At 33.3% G+C, this 18,902-nt stretch overlaps 1 protein-coding gene across 1 annotated transcript in view; it reads right to left on the reverse strand.

Moving 5' to 3' along the window:
* Nucleotides 1-18,902, reverse strand: part of LRP1B (LDL receptor related protein 1B) — a 1,897,582-nt gene that overhangs the window by 120,676 nt on the left and 1,758,004 nt on the right. The window contains exons 72-77 of the mRNA XM_036857483.1: nucleotides 16,657-16,779; nucleotides 10,821-10,946; nucleotides 9,949-10,086; nucleotides 8,327-8,461; nucleotides 5,002-5,121; nucleotides 3,123-3,364 (exon numbers count right to left, since the gene is read on the reverse strand). Of these exons, the coding sequence (XP_036713378.1) occupies nucleotides 3,123-3,364; nucleotides 5,002-5,121; nucleotides 8,327-8,461; nucleotides 9,949-10,086; nucleotides 10,821-10,946; nucleotides 16,657-16,779 (884 nt within the window). The remainder of the gene's footprint in view (nucleotides 1-3,122; nucleotides 3,365-5,001; nucleotides 5,122-8,326; nucleotides 8,462-9,948; nucleotides 10,087-10,820; nucleotides 10,947-16,656; nucleotides 16,780-18,902) is intronic.

The raw sequence follows: 18,902 nt of genomic DNA on the forward strand, positions 1-18,902 counted from the left end.
CTGCATTTGAAATTTAAATTTGCAATCCTAATTACTATTCCAACCATTTTCACAGATTACAGAAGAGAATTCTCTTCATTATTTCTAAAAAAAAATCATGTTAAAAACTATCTTCCTTTAGAATGGACTTCAGTTAACATTTAGCTGTCTGAGCAATATTCTTCTGACTTCTGATACAACATATTTTCTGCCCTTTGCTGAAATGAAAATATTCCAGTGTTTTCAGTATCTGTGAATATGCTTCCAAGATATCCTGCTATCACATGGATAGCTCCTTCCATTTGCTTCACTGATAATAGGGTTATAACTAAAGTATCCATAGTTTGATTTGTATATTTTTCTTTCTTTTACCTATTGATTCAGAGATAGAAGTCAATGTACCATATTCAGTGTAGGGAAAAATCTTAAGTTTTGTTTTCTGAGGAGTGGGGAATTCTCAGGTCAGTATCATTTAATAATTGTGCCAAAACTTAGAAGACGAAATAGAGTGCATGTTCATTAAACTAATGGATGACTATCTGGTGACTGTTAAAGGAGCAAATATAATACATTGCAGGGAAATTCATGAGGGTAGAAAATCAATTCTTTATATACAAGATGGATTTCAAAGAAATAAATACAAATTGTCCAGGTAATAACTGGATAAACTAGGTCACAAATTTTTTGGAAATCATACATATTTCCTATCTGGAAGGGACTTTAGAAATTTTCTACTTCAATAAAGTAGTTAGCGTTCAGATGAGTATGCTGAGACTCAGAGATGTAGCAAGTATCTCAAGTTAAAGTCTAAATTGTGTCACATTATAGCTTCATGGCCATAGATAAGTCATTTAATCATTCTAGAATGCACATTGCTCATTAACTTAAGGTGGTGAGAATGGATTTATTCCATATTTATAATATTGAGATATCAGGATTACAAAAAGGTTTAGGAAGCAAAGTTAAATAATTGCCCTTATCAGTGTAGCCTTAGGTATTTTTATACATATATATAATGCACTGGTTGGAATTTCTATGGAATGTTTAATGGTTTAGAACATGGTGCTAAAATTCATGGCTCAGAGGTTCCAACCTTATAATCATGACATTTAGTTAGCTATGATGGGCTTCTAGAAAATGTACCCTACTGTTACCCACTTTTCTTCCTATTGAATACTGTTAGTCATCGGTAGGTCTAAGAAGAGAGAGAGAAAAACAAACAAATAGAAAGTCTAGATTACACAATACATCTTATTACTACCATTAAAAGACTAATGATTTTCAAATCCTATTAGAAAAAGGCTAATCAATAACTTTGCATTGATGATGAAAGACTCTATACCACATTAATAAAATTAAAAATTAAAACACGTAAAATATATAAATAAAGTATATATTGATCCATTTATATATTTGAGTACATAAGAATAAATATTTAGCTATTAAACAAGTTTGGCTCGTGGCCTACAATAAACAGTTTGCTAGAGGCTACTGATTGTATTTATCCATCTCCCCAAGGACAAAGCTAAAAAATGATCAAATCATTTTCACTGAAAATTATATGAAAAATAAAGATATATTTTTAGCAACTATCAAGTCCAGGCAAGAGTAATTTGCAATTAATTTTTAATGTGAGAATATGCATTATAGGGAAGAACATTTTGCCAGTCATCAACATCATCACCATCACTATCATATCATTCTGTTAATCTATACAGTACTTATTATGTGCCAAGAACTATTAATACTAATATAAATATAGTGTGTGTGTGTGCGTGCGTGTATTCCTCACTAAAACCTCATGAGATGGAGATTACAGAGAAGCTAAGAAGCTAGTAAGCAACAGGAACAAGATTAAAACCCAGTCAGTGTAATTTCACAATATATACTCTTTATCACTTCATTAATACATGAAACTGTACCATAGGAACAATGTTTCTGCAAAGCAAACTTCTGTTTTAGAGATAAAGAAAGCTAAAGCTAGTCAAGACTGAGTCAGTCTTTTGGTCTGATCGGAAGGAGATGCTACGTTCTTGGCTCTGTCCTAGAACTACCCTTAATAGAAATAAAGCTCTGTATAACACTGGGTTTGGGGGAGGAGGAGTTAAAGAAACAACTCTGATATATATGGATTTTTACTCACAGTTAATTTAATCTAAACTGAATTTAAAAGCTAATAATAATATAGCTTCTTTTAAAACCAGCTTATTGACACCTACTACTGATAAAAAATAAGTGTTCCAGATTTCCATCAAATGATATTCACAGAGTTCAAATATTTATGGTAGATACCTCTGAAAAAGGTAGTGAAGACTTCCAGATAGGTGTGTCTGATTCGTTTCAAATACAAAGCTTTAATTATTTAGTAGGATTAAAGTAATTTAATCCTACTGTGATAGTGTTTGACTCTTTGGTTGTATGGGAATGGGCCAGGCCCCCCCAAAATAGGTCTTTATCTGTTATTTCTCTGCCAATTTACTTCAAAATATAAAATACATAATAAATTGACATGCCCTAAAACAAGAAAAGGATAACCTACAACCACAAGTCTAAACAAATGTTCTAGTTTATTTTTCTCAAAAGAAATAACCATGATAATCAATGTGTCCGTCATACACCAGTAAACAATATTGTTCTATTTTGGATGTTCCCTGAAATATAGTTATTAGGAGTCAGAAGAAATGATTACACTATCGAATTGATCTCTTGCCCTAGAAGAGAACTATATTTCTCACATTGTTAAAAATGAAACAATTTACCCTGTATATTTGTGAGTTTATTTTCTAATGTAAAAACAAAGTGATGGTTCCCAATATGATCTCATGATGAAAAAAACCCTCATGTTCATAATATATTATTAAATACTACAAAATATAGAAAGTTCTAGAAATTTTAGGTATTATTAATTACCATTCTTATGTAACTACAGAAAATGTATTAAAAGAAACACATAATATGCAATTAAAATGAATTGTACGCAGCTATGAGAATAAAGGAGTAGGGAAATGTTCTATTTCTATACAGGGAGGAATCACTGAATATATTAATTACCTCTTATAATCAGATACTGTGATTGACAGATTAAAAAAACAGGGAAGTGGGGGAAGGTGTGAGCCTTCAAATATTCAACTTTATTTACTTACAATCAAGCCACTGTTTGCTTGCCTTTTTTCTCTGCCATGGATCCTTTTGTAGAAAATTCCGCCTGGATTAAACTGAGTACTCCAAATAATCATATCTCTCTGATAATATACATCCATCCCTGTTATCCTTGAATTATGTTCAATATGAGAAATTTGTTGATGATCGCCACTGTAGTTGAATGGATATATAAAACCCAGGATATCAGTGTCATTAGCAATGTAGAGAACTTGATCTTCAGAGCCTGGAGATTATTATAATAAAATACAAAAATAAAATAAATTTCAACTAATGTAAAAGCAATGAATGTACTTTTAAATTAACTTGAATTGTTATTCTTAACACAGTTTCTTGCTCAATAAAAATAAACCGGCTTTATACCATCTTTTAGTCTTCATGACATTTCTAAAACACACTTAACTATACATTTCTAAGAGTTATTAATGGAGGTTTTCTTAGGTCAAAGCTTACCTTATGGCTAGAAATTAGGTATTTGTAGTAGATATCCTTTTTATGAAAAGGGATTTCTATTTGGTAAGTCACAATACCTTATGTTTTAATGCTTTGGATCTGAATAGTCAAATAACATGTTACATACTCATTAAGCCTCAGACATTCCTGAGCATTTAGTTTATGCACCTGAGTGATCATTACCTTAGGCTAAGAAATAAAAATTACAAGATGAAGAGTCTTCTTCTTCCAATATTCAAATATGTCAAATGTTCTTTTATTTTTATTTTATAAAAAATCAGTGTTTATTATATTAACACGCCATAATCTCAATATTTTCTAAAATCTTGCTAACTGGAACCATGTAGCCTGAAATTTTGACACCTACAATACAATACTCATGTAATTTGCATACTGAGACAAGTAAAACCCTAAAGAGAATCCTGAAAATAGTAATTGAAATATTAATGAAACCGTAAAGAAAGACTGAATTGCATATATATAATCTGCAAATTAAAAAAAAATTAATACACAAGTTGTAGTTCAGCTCTATAGGCTCAATAGCTCTCACTTAGTAAATGGTTACTATGTGATAGGAGATGTATTAAGTCTTTGACAATTTATCTCCTCTTACAACAACCATGGAAAGTAAGGATTAGGCCTCCCATTTTACATATGAGGAACTGAGGCTCAGAGAGTTTAACTTCCCCAAGGCCACACAATCGGGTGCAATGCTGGGATTCAAATACAAGTCTGTTTAATTCCATAGCCCATTCTTGCTTGATTCACTATATCATGTTGCTTTCCTCTTGTAATAACTGTCTTACTAACATTGCTAACCATGCCCTGTAGCTAACAATATTTAAAGTACAATATTATTTAGTAAAAACATAAAAGCATTAAAATCCATATCTAAGAAGCCCCAAATATATATCTGTAATTTAATTTTTTAAAATGATATTCATAAGTAGAGGAGGTCTGAATTTGAAAACATAATTTTATTTTAAAACTTTTAAGTTCTTACTCAAAATTCCATTCTCCTTATAATGCTAACATTTAATTTAACCCGTTATTTTTATCCCAGTGGTATAATGTTTCCTCAAGTACACTGAGAGCAGGCCATAAAGAAAGATACTTCATATTCTCTCACATTGGCTTTTAAATTTTACCTGCTGATAAATTGTTTCAAACACAAAAGTGATTTTAATAGTAGCCAGGTATTTGACAGCCATGTTTATAAACCTTCCCAGATTAGATTAATTAAGAATGATAATAAATAAATTGGACAATTTAACCAGTATTAAAAAGAGATTTATTTTATATTTTCAGGCATTAAGCCATTGCTAAAATGCAATATGAAACATTTTTTCCCCATAAAATGTTTACAGCAAAATTTTAATAACATTTAAAGTAATGGTTATATATCCTTACCTTTTGCTATGCAGGTGTTATTTCTTTCTTGAAAATTCTGGTCGCACACACATTTATAGGATCCTTCCATATTTACACACTGGTGGGAACACGTGCCAAACACCAAACATTCATTAAGGTCTAGAAAAGAAGAGCTCAAAATAGCACCATCATAACCCCAATTAGTACTGTCATTCTTTCCACTTTTCAAAAAAGACAAATGTATTTTGTGTCCTTCAACTTATTATTCCTATTTCTTTCATTGTCTTTTCAAACTGTTAAGTCTGTGACTTGCTATGTAATATTTTCTGGCCATAACAATTTTTTCACAATAGTTTCACTATAATGACTCATCAATTGTTTGTGCATTGCTTGTTAATCCACTTAACACGTTGAAATATCCATTTCAAACTTCCCTAGTATTTTCATTCACTCAAATAAAGGTTGAGTTTTCTGATTATCTGCCGCCATACCTTTGGACGTCATATGATATCCCTATGTCCTGTAATGCCCTTGCTTTTTACATAGAAAATTTCTACTCATCTCTCAAGATTCACCTGAAGTGAAGCCTTCCTTGGTCTTCACCAATATACAGTAATGATTATCCATCTCCTAGATTCTCCACTTTTTGCTCTCTTGGAATTTCTCTCTTATGCCACACATATGAAATACAGTTCATACGGTATTTCATATATGTGGTCACATATTCATATCCCCTACTTGACTGTCAGTCCCTTGGGATCATAAATTAGTATTTATTCATTTTTTTATTGCCAACATTTTGCACAATTCCTGGCAAAGAATGAAGATATGGATACACCTCTAACACACTTCTGGCTTCATGTATACAAAGTGACTATGTAACAAGAAGGGCCAAGTGAATTAAAAAGCAAACAAACAACAACAAAATCCTGAATGCCTACATAAAAATAAATATATATAAATCATAAGTAATAAATAAATCTTAGGCAATATTCTCTGGCTTAGCACATGCCTCCAAGTTTAAAGTTTTAAGCAGGGCCAGGATTGAGGTCAGGTGATTCTGGTGAATTATCTACTTTCTTTTTCTTTACCTCCTCTACTTCTGCTTTCAATCAGCATAATTCCTCTGCCCCCTTTATCACTTATAGTTGCCCTAATTACAGAATAAATCTGTGAGATAAATCCTTCTCTTGAATTAGAGGAATTTAAGGACAAGCACAGCAGTAGTAATTTTCTCTTGTTTAGCACACAGCAGTGTTCCAAAGCCTCAGTGGTAGAGATAAGGACTTTCCCAGTGACATTTGTTAAGTGACAGTGCCAAGGCTTAAACGCAGGCTTCTTGATTCTATTGTCTCTACTATGATACTTTGCCCACGGTGAACTTACGTACTCTCAGGAGTGCAATTCTGCGTTTAATTGAAGTGTAGGCTAAAGAGACAAAACTGAATTTACTTGTTAACAAATGCTATACCAGGGATAAGTAAAATACATGGTATCAGCTCTCAGCCATCAAAAAAGTATTACAATAAATATTTTTTATTTGTTTTGGCACCTGTAACTTTGAACAGGGAGTCATTTGTATCTGTGGTTTCTCTTTGAGATGAAATCATAATCAGTGAAAATCTGCATGATTTGATAAAATCTCAGTTCTCTCACATGGCCCTGTGTTGGCCAGAATCACCGTTTCTTCTCATCTCTATAACCATGTCTATGTCGGGAGCTTTTGAAGAGGATGGAGTAATCTCACACATGTCCAGTACTTGGAACAGTGCCTGGCATGCAACAACTATTAATCGTTTCTATTTCTTGCTTGCTATTCCCTTAAATTTTTCTTCCCTTTAGATATTTTAATTGAAGTGCTTTGGCTTTAACATCAAGTAGTGATTTCTTATGCTCTTTTTGAGCTACCTATAGAAAGGACACAAAACATTTAAATTCTTTGGAATATAAATCAAGGTAATGTCTTTCCCCTTCTCCATACCAAGTCAAACTGCTCTTCTCTACTATCAAAACTTCATTTATTACATGAAGATATATATTTTGTTAGAATTCAGAAGTTACTCATTTACACAACAGAAATACTAGATTCATAGTGATTTAAAATGAAGAATGTAGCTTGCAGGTTATATCTGTCATGGAATATAACTAAAAATAAAGAAAATTTCAAGATCAGAATTTCTAAATTTAGTAAGTATATACAGGAAACAGAGCCCACTATTCACAAATAAGCATTAGAAAATTAATGTTATTTGGAAGTAAAATCTTGAAGAGATTGTGTGTGTGTGTTTGTATACAACTGACATAAAGTTTCTCGGAAGAAGAAATAATATAGTCTTGAGAAATAATTCGCTTTTTTATTAAAATAGAGAAACTTAAGTTGCCAGTTTTCAGTGTTCCATGTTAATGAAGAAATAAAATGTCATGAATAATCTAAACAAATATATAACTCAAAATGTACATATATATGATGTGGTTACAATTATTTCCCCTTTGGATGAGTATAATTAATTTCAATAATTCCATTTTGATTGACACAATGTAAAAATCACTTTTATTTACCCAAGAATAACACAAGGAGACAATAGAGAAGAGAACTTGTAGGTGAAAGCATTTTACGAGTTGAATTTGCCCTGGATAAGCCAGACTTGGATAATTTAGGTTTGGCTCTAACCACAATAATATCAATATTAATGGAGAAACTGGCAGAAAGTGCATATAGGTCTGCATTTCATGGCTCTGTAGTTAAAGCCCTGGTGTAACTTATATTTACATATAACTTACTATGAGATTCTGGCTCCCTTACATGCTCAGTTTTTAAATGATCACAAGTAAGTTGACAGAGATTTATTTAAATCCTGTCTTTGAATTTTAGGAGACACTCTTGATAATATAAAGCACTGTTTAAGACGTGGTGTTAGGACAAAAGCCCACAATTCTCTAAAAGTGAATTACCTATCGCAGTATTGCAAATGCCACAACTCAAGAGAAGTGTGTGATCATAAACATGTTCTTTCGCGAAGGCCTCTAATTCTTCGATAGTTTCTGAGCTCTTCAATAGTTTATGAACCAGCAATTTCGTTATTTGCATTTCAAAACAAAATTGTAACAATACAATAGAAATTCCTGCAGGTCTGAATCTGCTATAGGAAAGGCTTTGTAAGCCTCAGCAACTGGTTAGCTTAGCAGTGCAAACAAACAGTCTCTTGACCCCAGGGACTTTCATTCTCTCATAAGTAAAACGGTATCCCGTAGATACGCACATTCCGATGAAAATCAGTCCCCTGTCATCTCACAATTTAGCAGCTTTGGGAGTCTTTTCTAACCTAAAGATTTAAGAGCAAGCTGTTGAGGAAATGTACTATACCTTCACACTGTCTGTTTTTCATGTTTCTCTGAAATCCAGGCTTACAGCGACAGAAAACAGATGTTTTTATTTGGTTACAATATGCATCATCTCCACATGGATTCACATTATCTTCACAGGTATATTCAGCGGGAGCTAGGATTTAAAAATATGATCAAAACTAATATAATTCTAATTCCTGAAGTGGGAGTTTACTATTTTTCTTAATTTGAAGTTACATTTATTATTCCATAGATAACTATTTTTGAATTTATAAGGTTATGGTCTTCTCCCCATATAAGCCCTCATTTCTTAAAAGGGTATAGAAGCAGATAAAAACCAAAATCAATGACATTAGGGATAGTTTAGACCAAGCTGCCAACAGCTGATATTTACAGCTGTGATTGAGCTATACTACTTTCCAAAAGGAATTCGAGAATCAATGGTTCTAATGACAGTCTATCTTTACCATGATACAATGTACAAGAGTCACATTCTTCTCTAAGAACCAAAACATTTCCTAGAAGCTACCTAGAGATGTAGGCATCTATTGCTAACTTAAACTTAGTATTCAGGAACTCAGTCAAGGGTACTACCATGTTACTCAAGCAAGAGGTTAAATCATCAGTTCCTGAACACATATAGGGAGCAGCATTTGAGTTTGTAATATGCTCCAATGGACATGGACTGCAAAACAAGTTAGGACAGACTATGTGTTATTTGTCGTTTCCAGCATGGTAGTTGCAACTTCATTGCTTTATCTCCAATTCAGGAAAATATTTTAGAGTGCAAATAAAAGAGAGGGACATTATTATAGGGGTAACATTGAATTAGCTCTATTTTACTTAAACAAATCTAATTACATGAGAAATATGAAAACCTTAATTATCAGAAATATAATATTAATTCCCACTGATTCTTGACTATTTTGTAATTAATTAAAATACACCAGTGGAATTATATACACCACGATTGAGATATACATGGTGGATACTGCTTCAGCATCCAGTGAGGAACAACTTATGTATAAATGAGAACAAAATAAAAGACTCAAGAATTGGAACTATTTTGTGACTTTTACAAGCAATATGAATTTAAGGTCATAAGTTTAATTAGTTTTCTCAATATGGAAAAATCAGATATCAAATATTAAACACAAAATTATTCACAATCAAGGTCTCATAACTCAAGTATCATAGCACTCTAACTGAATAAAATAATGATGTCTTCTTTAAGAATGACTCAGCAATGGATTAAGATTTTAAAACATTAAACAAATTATTAAGACCTTTACCATCATTCAAATGAATATCACTGTTTTTAAAATTCAGAAACTATTAAATTTATATTTTATAAATAAAATATTAAGGAATATAGATTTCTTTGCTGATATCAAGGTCTGTATTTGGATAAAGTTTCAGCTTTAACAAATATACTCATTGCAAAATCAACCTTTCCTACCTCATACTTTAAATTAATTAAAATGATATTCTAAGGTTGCTTTGGCAAAGGTCTAAAGACAAGTATTACTTAAGCACATTTTGAAGAGCAATCTTTTCTCACAGCAGTAAAGAAAATTTTAGTCATGTTGAAGCAAAAATTGAACTTGTGTGTTGCTGCATTTTAACAGGAAACAAACTCACTTATTCTGCAGGCTTGTTCGTCTGAACCATCTCCACAGTCATCAAGTTGATCGCACTGGAGGTCCATGGGGATACATTTTTTATTACTGCAAGCAAACTCATCTTTTTTACAAGGTCTTGCTTTATATGTAAGCTTACCTATAGAGTTATTTAAAAAATGATCAGCACTTCACAGAATCAAAACAAATTTATTGAGTCTATAACAGGTTCAAGATTTTGCTAAACACTATGAAAAACATAGATCCATAATCCTTTATTTGAAGCTCTTGGGGCTAAATGAAAAAAAAATTCTGAAATTTTTGATTCTTAGAAAAATAACACTGTATTTACCCTATAATAAATAACACTATATTTCCACAGGAAAATGTTTGAATATTTCACCCTAAGTGAGATTTTTTTTTTTAAAGTAATAGAAACTACCTCAGACCAGTTCAAGTCAGGGTCTGTCACCAAATGGTTTTGCTGCATATTTTAGTAAAGCTTTTGGTTTTTTGAGTTTTAATTACTGAATTGTGAAAAAGGGATTGTGTACGCATACATACAATCTATATAAACACTTTTCCCCCAAGAAGTCGTTTAACAGAATATTTTAAACCACTATATTGTTTCTCTCATGCAGTACTTTCTAGAATAAAGTACCTATAACCATTGGAGATTTACAGACCTGGAGGGAGCGGATAAAGTTGCACAGCTCTACTATGCAAATGAAATGTTAGTGGATTATCTTCATACCCTGTCAGAAAATCAAGTGCCTGAAAATATACCCTCAGACATGCCACATGAAAATATTTTTTCTAATTTTTTGAGCCCTAAAATCATTACATTATCTGTAGCTGTCACTGAATCAATTATTTCACATTAAAAAGATTTACCACCACAGGGATCTTCATCCGAGTTGTCCCCACAGTCATCAACCCCATTGCACATTTGCTCAGGCTGCAGGCATATTCTGTTATTTCTGCATCTGTGCGGTCTTGTGGGTGGGCAAAGAAATTTTTCTGAAAAAAAGAAAAAACAAAGCAGCTCCTCTGGGTACACTGACTTATGAAGAACCATCCTTCTTTTGTCTTCCTTTTATTTTCTTTCTTTTCAAATCCATAATCTAGCTTTTCTGAATATCTTTTGTTGTGGAAAGTGCTTACATGTAGATACTAGAAAAATGTGTGCTAATAGAAGGTATGATCCTAGTTATTTATATTAACAACAGAAAAGAGCGCACAGTTGAAATGTTGAATGAAGTAAGAAAAAGAGCCAAACTTCATGGTTTTATTTCCAAATGCTTTATCTTAGCTGACTTCCCTTAGTGTACCAAATTAATTTATGCCTACGGTTTATACAACATGGCAGGACACAGCTATCTGAAAGAGCAATTTCACACAGAATAGAGCTTGAGCAAGCATATGTTATGGATTCAAAATTGAAAATAGGTCATTCAGCAAAAAAAAAAAAAATCCCAACAACACTATAACTGTGTTTCTTACTCTTTGTCTCCATAAACAAATGGGTCGATACGTATTTAAGGCAAATAAGGTGATCTTACTTATTCATTTTTAATGTGTGTGTGTGTGTGTGTGTGTGTGTGTGTGTGTGTGTGTATGAGACTTAAAGAAACAATGAAAGCCAGGGAATTTTACACTTGTCCTTTCCATCACTATCGAATCTGAAAACTTCTACCCCTAAAGTAGGAAACATCTCTAATGTCTTCCCAATCTCATATGCGGAATACTCCATGGCTCTATCATTGGTCCCCTGATGTTCTCACTCTTGAATTCTCTGCCTAGATATTCTCATTCATTCTCATGGGTTTACTTGACACTATATTCTGAAGACTTTCAATTTGCTATCTAATTCTAGCATCTCACAGTTAATTATAGGACAATCCCTTGGGAATTTAAAATTCAACAAGTTCAAAGCTCAATTCTTCATCATCTTCTCTTGACCTCCTTCTCCTCAAACAAGCTCTGTCTTATTACCATAATTCAGTTTGTGGCACATAATAGCTACAAGTTTGGGATTATTCTAAATGCATCCTCTCACTATGCTTCAACTCTTATTAGTCAACAAATGCAGTTGGTATTGTCCCAAATTTGCCCTCTTATCTCCATGCATACCAGTTACAACTCCAACAGCTCAGCTATTCATTATTTCTTACAGAGATGACTGTCGTAGAATCCTTGATGTCTCAGTTTCATTGCCCAACCTAAAATCCTCCCAAAGCCACCAGAACAGCAATCTGATAATTTCTTCCATAGCTATTCATCACTTCCAGAATAAAATTTAAGATACTTTACATGGCATAATAGACTTATCATTATCTTGTCCATGCCACTCCTACAGACTCATCCCTTGTCACTCTTTATTAGCTCCTTAAATATGCCATATTCCTTCTTGCCACCTTCCTTGTTTTAATTAAAATCTGTTTCTCACTCTAAGCAGAGTTCCTCCCCGTCAGGTTTTTTAGGAATGTCTCTTAAATTGCTCAAACCTCATGTTATCTCATATTTGAAGACATCATAATTTCCTACTATGGCCTCCAGAACTTTGCTACTATATATTCACATTCTATTTTTTAAAATAAACTAAAAACAAAAACTGTTATTTTGAGGGCCAGGCATTTGGTTGTATTTTTTTCTTATCGCTATTTTCTCATTAACCTTATAAACATCACCCCCTCCCCAATTCCCTGAAGACTGTAGCACTGTCCCTCACAGCTATTTCTCTCCGTCTAAATTATTCCAGCATCCTAGGTGACATCAACATCCATATGAGCAAACCAGCCAATAACTGCACCTCTTAACTTCCTGATTTTCTCATACCCAATGTCCTTTTACTCTAATCCACCTAGGCCACCCATTCTTCTAGAAGGTTGTGGACATGGGTGGATTTCAACAAATTTATCTTCTTAATTCAGCCAATGACAGTTCCTGCTGCTCGCAGATAAGAAACACTGACACAGCCGGATTTGCTATTTCCTCCAATTGTTTCATTTAAAAGCCACTAATTTTAAAAGTCTGACCAAACTCTGACAACAGTCTCCAATTAGCCAACTTTTTAATTCAACCAGTCTCATTAAAGATGCTTTTTCAGCCTTACCTGAAACTTTAGCCCATTGATACGTCTAACTCTTCCTTATTTACCATTGCCTTTTTTCTCTTTACTTCCCTTTCTGTTGAGATGAGATTCCACATTCCATTTTTAATTTACTTATTTGATATTTATTGATAACCTTTATACGCTGGACATTTTTCTAAGTACTTTTAGAAAATCACTTTTGTCCAAATAATCTGGATTCTCTGGCCCTTTTGCTTTTTTCATCTTAATTATCTAACAGAATCCCAAACTTAGATGAATGAAACCATCTGCTATCCCAATGTCTGCATCTGGGAAGCCCAGGAATGTTGCAGATGACCATACTGCAAGACCAACTGATATCACAAATATGAATATTTATCAATGCCAGATAGGCCCTGAACGCTACTTGGAAGTCATTCATTTATATCTATATCTATATTTATATCTATCTATATATAATGTCACTCTTACCCTTTGCAGTAATGATTCAAATCTGCATTCCTTTTGAATCTCCTTACCACACCAACCTTTCACATTCTATATATGAACATGCTTCCTTACTATACATTAAAAAGTGGAAATAAAAAGATTTAAAAAATGTTATTATATCATTAAATATGTGTACATCCACCTGCATCTGCATATAGTCTATCAACTCATTTCAAGGGGTCACTACCCTTATCTAAAACTGATTTTTTCACTTGCTCTGAAGCTTAATTTCCCCTGCCTCTTCAGGAACTATCCCATCTTTCTTCAAACATTTTATTACCTTCGTATTTCTCTTGTCATACTTTCTTCTTTTTTTGCTTATCCTTTTGTTATCACTCACCTGAGTCTCTTCTGGCTGTTCATATTTATCTAGATGTTGGTGGCCCTCAATGTTCTATCCTAATCCCCTTCTTTTATGTTTTACTCCCTCCCAGCCTAAATCTTACAAATTCCATAGTATTTACTACTACATTTTATGCTGACTCTTAAATTTATATTTCTAGACTAGCTCTTTAAGCTCTAGGACCAAATATCTAGCACCTACTTGAAATCTGTACTTGAATGTCTCCTCAGATGCATCTCAAGCCAGACTTCTAACCTTTACTTGCAAAACTGTTCCTTTTCCTGTGTTCCCCATCTATCCAAATGTGCAGGCGAAAACAGCCTATAAATTATACTTGGCAACTACCTCTCTCTTGCCTCCTATAACCACTCCATTATTTAATCCAATTCATTTGGCTTTTTAAATCACATTCAAACTGTGTATACTTTGCCATCATGGTCTGTCATTATCTTAATCCAAGCTACCCGCATAGCTTGCCTTGAGCTCTGCAATTGTCTTAACTATTTTTGCCTGTTTCTATCCAATATTTGTGAAATATAAATATGACTATGTGCCTCCTCTATTTTAAATTCTATAGTATTTTTAATTGCTTTCAGGCTAAATCTAAAAATCCCTATCTAGACTCACAAGGTTCCATGTACCTCTCCTGTCTCTTCAGTTTCATCCATTATCTATCTTGCTCTGTATTCTCCATGCACACATATCTTTCAGCTTCTCTAGTAAACTATGGTTAGCTCTACCTCAGGGCCTTTCTACATCTTGTTTCCTTTGCCTAAAATGTTCTGTCATCCACTCTCACTCTATCCCTTTCACCTACCTGGCAGCTATAAATTTCTCAGACTCAAACTCAAATGTTACTTCTTATAATCCAAGATTGAGTAAAATCCTTCTGTTCTATCTATATCTTTATAACTTATTATACTTTTTCTTCATTGCATGTATCATAGTTTATAACTATATATTTTTGTGATCATTAATATCCCTCTTCCACTAGATTCTCAGCTCTGTGAAGTCTGGGTCCATATCTGTTTCTCTCATCATTAATCACAGTCTCTAGCTTAACAAATATTTATTAAATGAATGAATGGTACTTTTCCCCACACTGTTCTCTATGCCTATGGTGACTTTTAGCCTAGATCTTTCAGAACTGTAGCTTTCTGAATTCCCATTCAGGCAGAGTTCATCTTATCCCTCTTTGTCTTGTCTTTATTTAATTCTACTATTGCTTAAAATATAATTTATGGAAATTATTATTTTCCAACCAGAATAAGATCTCCTTGTCAAAGAGAACCATGTTCTGTTCAGGGTTTTTTTTAATCCCAATTACTTAGCACAGTCTCTAGAACATCATAGCTTGACTCAATGTTGATACTGATGACTGAGGGGAGGGGAATGCAAAAATATTCACAGAATTAAGCTGGATGTATTTTACAAGTTTTCCAGCAGCTATACAGCATGTCCCTGAGAATCACTTCCTGGCCCCTGAAGTGGTTCTGGGGGGGTGACTCTGGAGCCCCACGTGGTTGATTAGTTTCCAAACATTTCCTATTACACTCGATAGTTTTGCGTTGAAGTGGAATAGAGAATAGAAGAAAAAAACATAGTTTATAAAAATAATAGGTTTTGGCTTGATATTGGTAAACTCATATTTTTTCAACTATTATGGTTCAGAAACAATACTATCTCTGGTCATTCTCTAGAGTTCACTTTGTAAGATTATGTAGAAGAACTGAAATTGAAATTTAGTTATATCACTCATCAGTTGTACCTACAGAGATCAATTCTCTAACTACTGTCTTTTTCAAGTTTTAAAACGTGTTTAAAATAAAGCTGCCTCCTTGTTTCAGATTTTTTTTCTTCAACTGTAACATCTGTAGTCAATATCATCATCTATCAAAATAATTAGTTTAATTTGATATACCAAATAGAACATAGAATTTAAGAACATACACTCATGCTATGTTTTCTTTAATGCACCTGATGTGCTATTTAGTTATATCCAAAGTAGTAGTATTTTCTTTAAATTAATAGTTAAATTACCTTTTCTGCTGAGATTAGCAAAAGAATGAGATGAAGAACAAAAGTGTTTACCAAATACAGGAAATCATTTAATTTGGTGATCTAAAGGCGCACATTTATATTTATAGTTCATGGTTGCATAATCACGATTGTGACAAATGTCAGAAGTAACTTGAATTTGAAGAAGAAATAAATTTTGTTAAGATTTTCAGATTTAAATGTTAAATAACTCCTAATTGAGTTCTCTGCCTAACATTTGTAAGATATATATATATGTATATAGATAGATAGGTAGATAGGTATAGATAGATAATGTCTGCATATCTCTATGCATATTTATTTCCCTTCTCTGAATAACCTCAGTCTCAGTAGTGGGTGACTTGTGGAAGTACATGATTTGATTATGCACATTTTTTCCATGCTTATCTGTCAAAAAAATTGTTTTAGCCTAAAACACCAATTGGGTATAAAGCCAAAGTCCTTATATGAACCTTACTCAATTCAAAAGGTCAACTACTCTAAATCCTCCTAGACAGAGCATAATCTATCTTTTGAATAGTGCTGACATGTGCAAGTTCAGATTTAGGAGGGCTCTCTATAAAGTCATAAACTTTGAGCAGGGTTATCTCTTATTACCTGACCAAAAGCTGTATCTGTGGTTATACTTTATCTACCTAACCCCAGGATGGTAAAATTTGTGGTTCACCTCACCACTTCATCGATTCACACCGGCACACTACATCAGGAGATGAGAGTACAATCTAGAGCCACGTGAAATGCCATACCACACATGTCAGGGGCTTCGTCAGAGTTGTCTCCACAGTCATCTTCTCCATCACACACCCAGAAATGTAGTTTGCAGAGGGAATTATTGCAAAGGAACTCATCTGCTCTACATATATTTCCTCCTTTATTTTAAAATGAAAAAGAGACAGAGAGATATAGCATAATTAATTCCAGTCAGCAAAACACATATTCCTCTAATTCTCAGCTCAGTATCTAGTGTCTCATTTCCTTATTTTTTTTTCCTGTATAATACTAGGAATATATAATGTCCAAACTTTTCTTTAAAAGGTATTCATTTTTAACTTTTCAAAACAATCTGATATCACACTCATGTCTATAATATTTTCTTTAGAAAATACTGATCATAAGATGATAGAATCAAGTTTTCTCAAATATAAATTCCCTTCCATTTCATATCATTTCTATGTTACTGAGTGTAAAAAAACTTAGATTTTAAATAGTATTAATTTTCTTTACTAAAAATTATGCTGTTCTGGAAAGAAAAGACACTTTAAAAATTATTAGATAATTCAGTTGTATCTGGAAACTGACAGACTGAACTATTAAAAACAGAAGGACCAGAAAAAAGTTTTTGCAGTCATAGAGAAACAATTAATTTTATAACAGACTTATAAGTTGGTGATGTGAGGAAATATTATTTATTCTTATAAAAATTCTGCAATAGAGTACTCTTTTTGTGTGTATTTTTTAAATGTTTGCATTTTTTCTCTCTTTACAGTTAAATAGAAAGCATCAAGAATACAGGGAAGATATACAGATTACCAACAAACACATGAAAGGATGCTCAACATCACTAATCCTTAGAGAAATGCAAATCAAAACTTAATGAGGTATCACCTCACACCAGTCAGAATGGCCATCATCAAAAAATCTACAAACAATTAATGCTGGAGAGAGTGTGGGGAAAAGGGAACCCTCTTGCACTATTGGTGGGAATGTAAATTGATACAGCCACTATGGAGAACAGTATGGAGGTTCCTTAAAAAACTAAAAATAGAACTACCATACGACACAGCAATCCCACTGCTGGGCATATACCCTGAGAAAACCATAATTCAAAAAGAGTCATGTACCACAATGTTCACTGCAGCACTATTTACAATAGCCAGGACATGGAAACAACCTAAGTGTCCACTGACAGATGAATGGATAAAGAAGATGCGGCACATATATACAATGGAATATTACTCAGCCATAAAAAGAAACGAAATTGAGTTATTTGTAGTGAGGTCTAAGGACCTAGAGTCTGCCATACAGAGCGAAGTCAGAAAGAGAAAAATAAATACTGTACGCTAACACATATATATGGAATCTAAAAAAAAAAAAAGTTTCTGAAGAACCTCAGGGCAGGACAAGAATAAAGACACAGACGTAGAGAATGGACTTGAGGACACAGGGAGGGGGAAGGGTAAGCTGGGACGAAGTGAGAGAGTGGCATTGACATATATACACTACCAAACGTAAAACAGATAGCTAGTGGAAAGCAGCTACATAGCACAGGGAGATCAGCTCGGTGCTTTGTGACCACCTAGAGGGGTGGGATAGGAAGGGTGGGAGGGACGCACAAGAGGGGTGGGATATGGGCATATATGTATACGTATAGCTGACTCACTTTGTTATACAGCAGAAACTAATACAACATTGTAAAGCAATTATACTCCAATAAAGATGTTAAAAAAAAAAAGAATACAGGGACATTCTAACTTAAAATTAAATACATCCACCACAGGCAAAGGACCCAAAGTACTAATAAACTTTAGTTGTATGTCTAGATACGTAGCAATATATAGCAGAAACGGCAATGGTTAGGGAGATAGGAACTTGCTTTGTCTTGCTTTGGAAAAGTGTATTAATTTCTATGGGGCTCAACATCTTGATATGCTACAAAAGAGGTACGGTTAAGATCTGTAAGCTCATATTTGCAAGGAGTACATGGGGAAACCACACAGAGAAACTTGATGGGAATTTAAAATTAAGATAAATAAGATTGCTCTCAGAGAATTATATTACCAATTTAAATTTCATATATAAGTAATATCATTTCTGTATTGGTGAGATTTGATGATTGAAGGTATTAACATACTATAAATGGATATGTTTATTAAAACACGGAGCTGGGGAGTGATAGTGCTCATCCTTGCAAGCCTAGAAAATTCCAAGAAAGAAGCATTGTTCATTTTATGTATGTACTTCGGAGAGAATAATGAGCCTAAGCTTGTGAGAG

The sequence above is a fragment of the Balaenoptera musculus genome, chromosome 7, assembly GCF_009873245.2.
Source record: "Balaenoptera musculus isolate JJ_BM4_2016_0621 chromosome 7, mBalMus1.pri.v3, whole genome shotgun sequence".
NCBI classification, from domain to species: domain Eukaryota; kingdom Metazoa; phylum Chordata; class Mammalia; order Artiodactyla; family Balaenopteridae; genus Balaenoptera; species Balaenoptera musculus.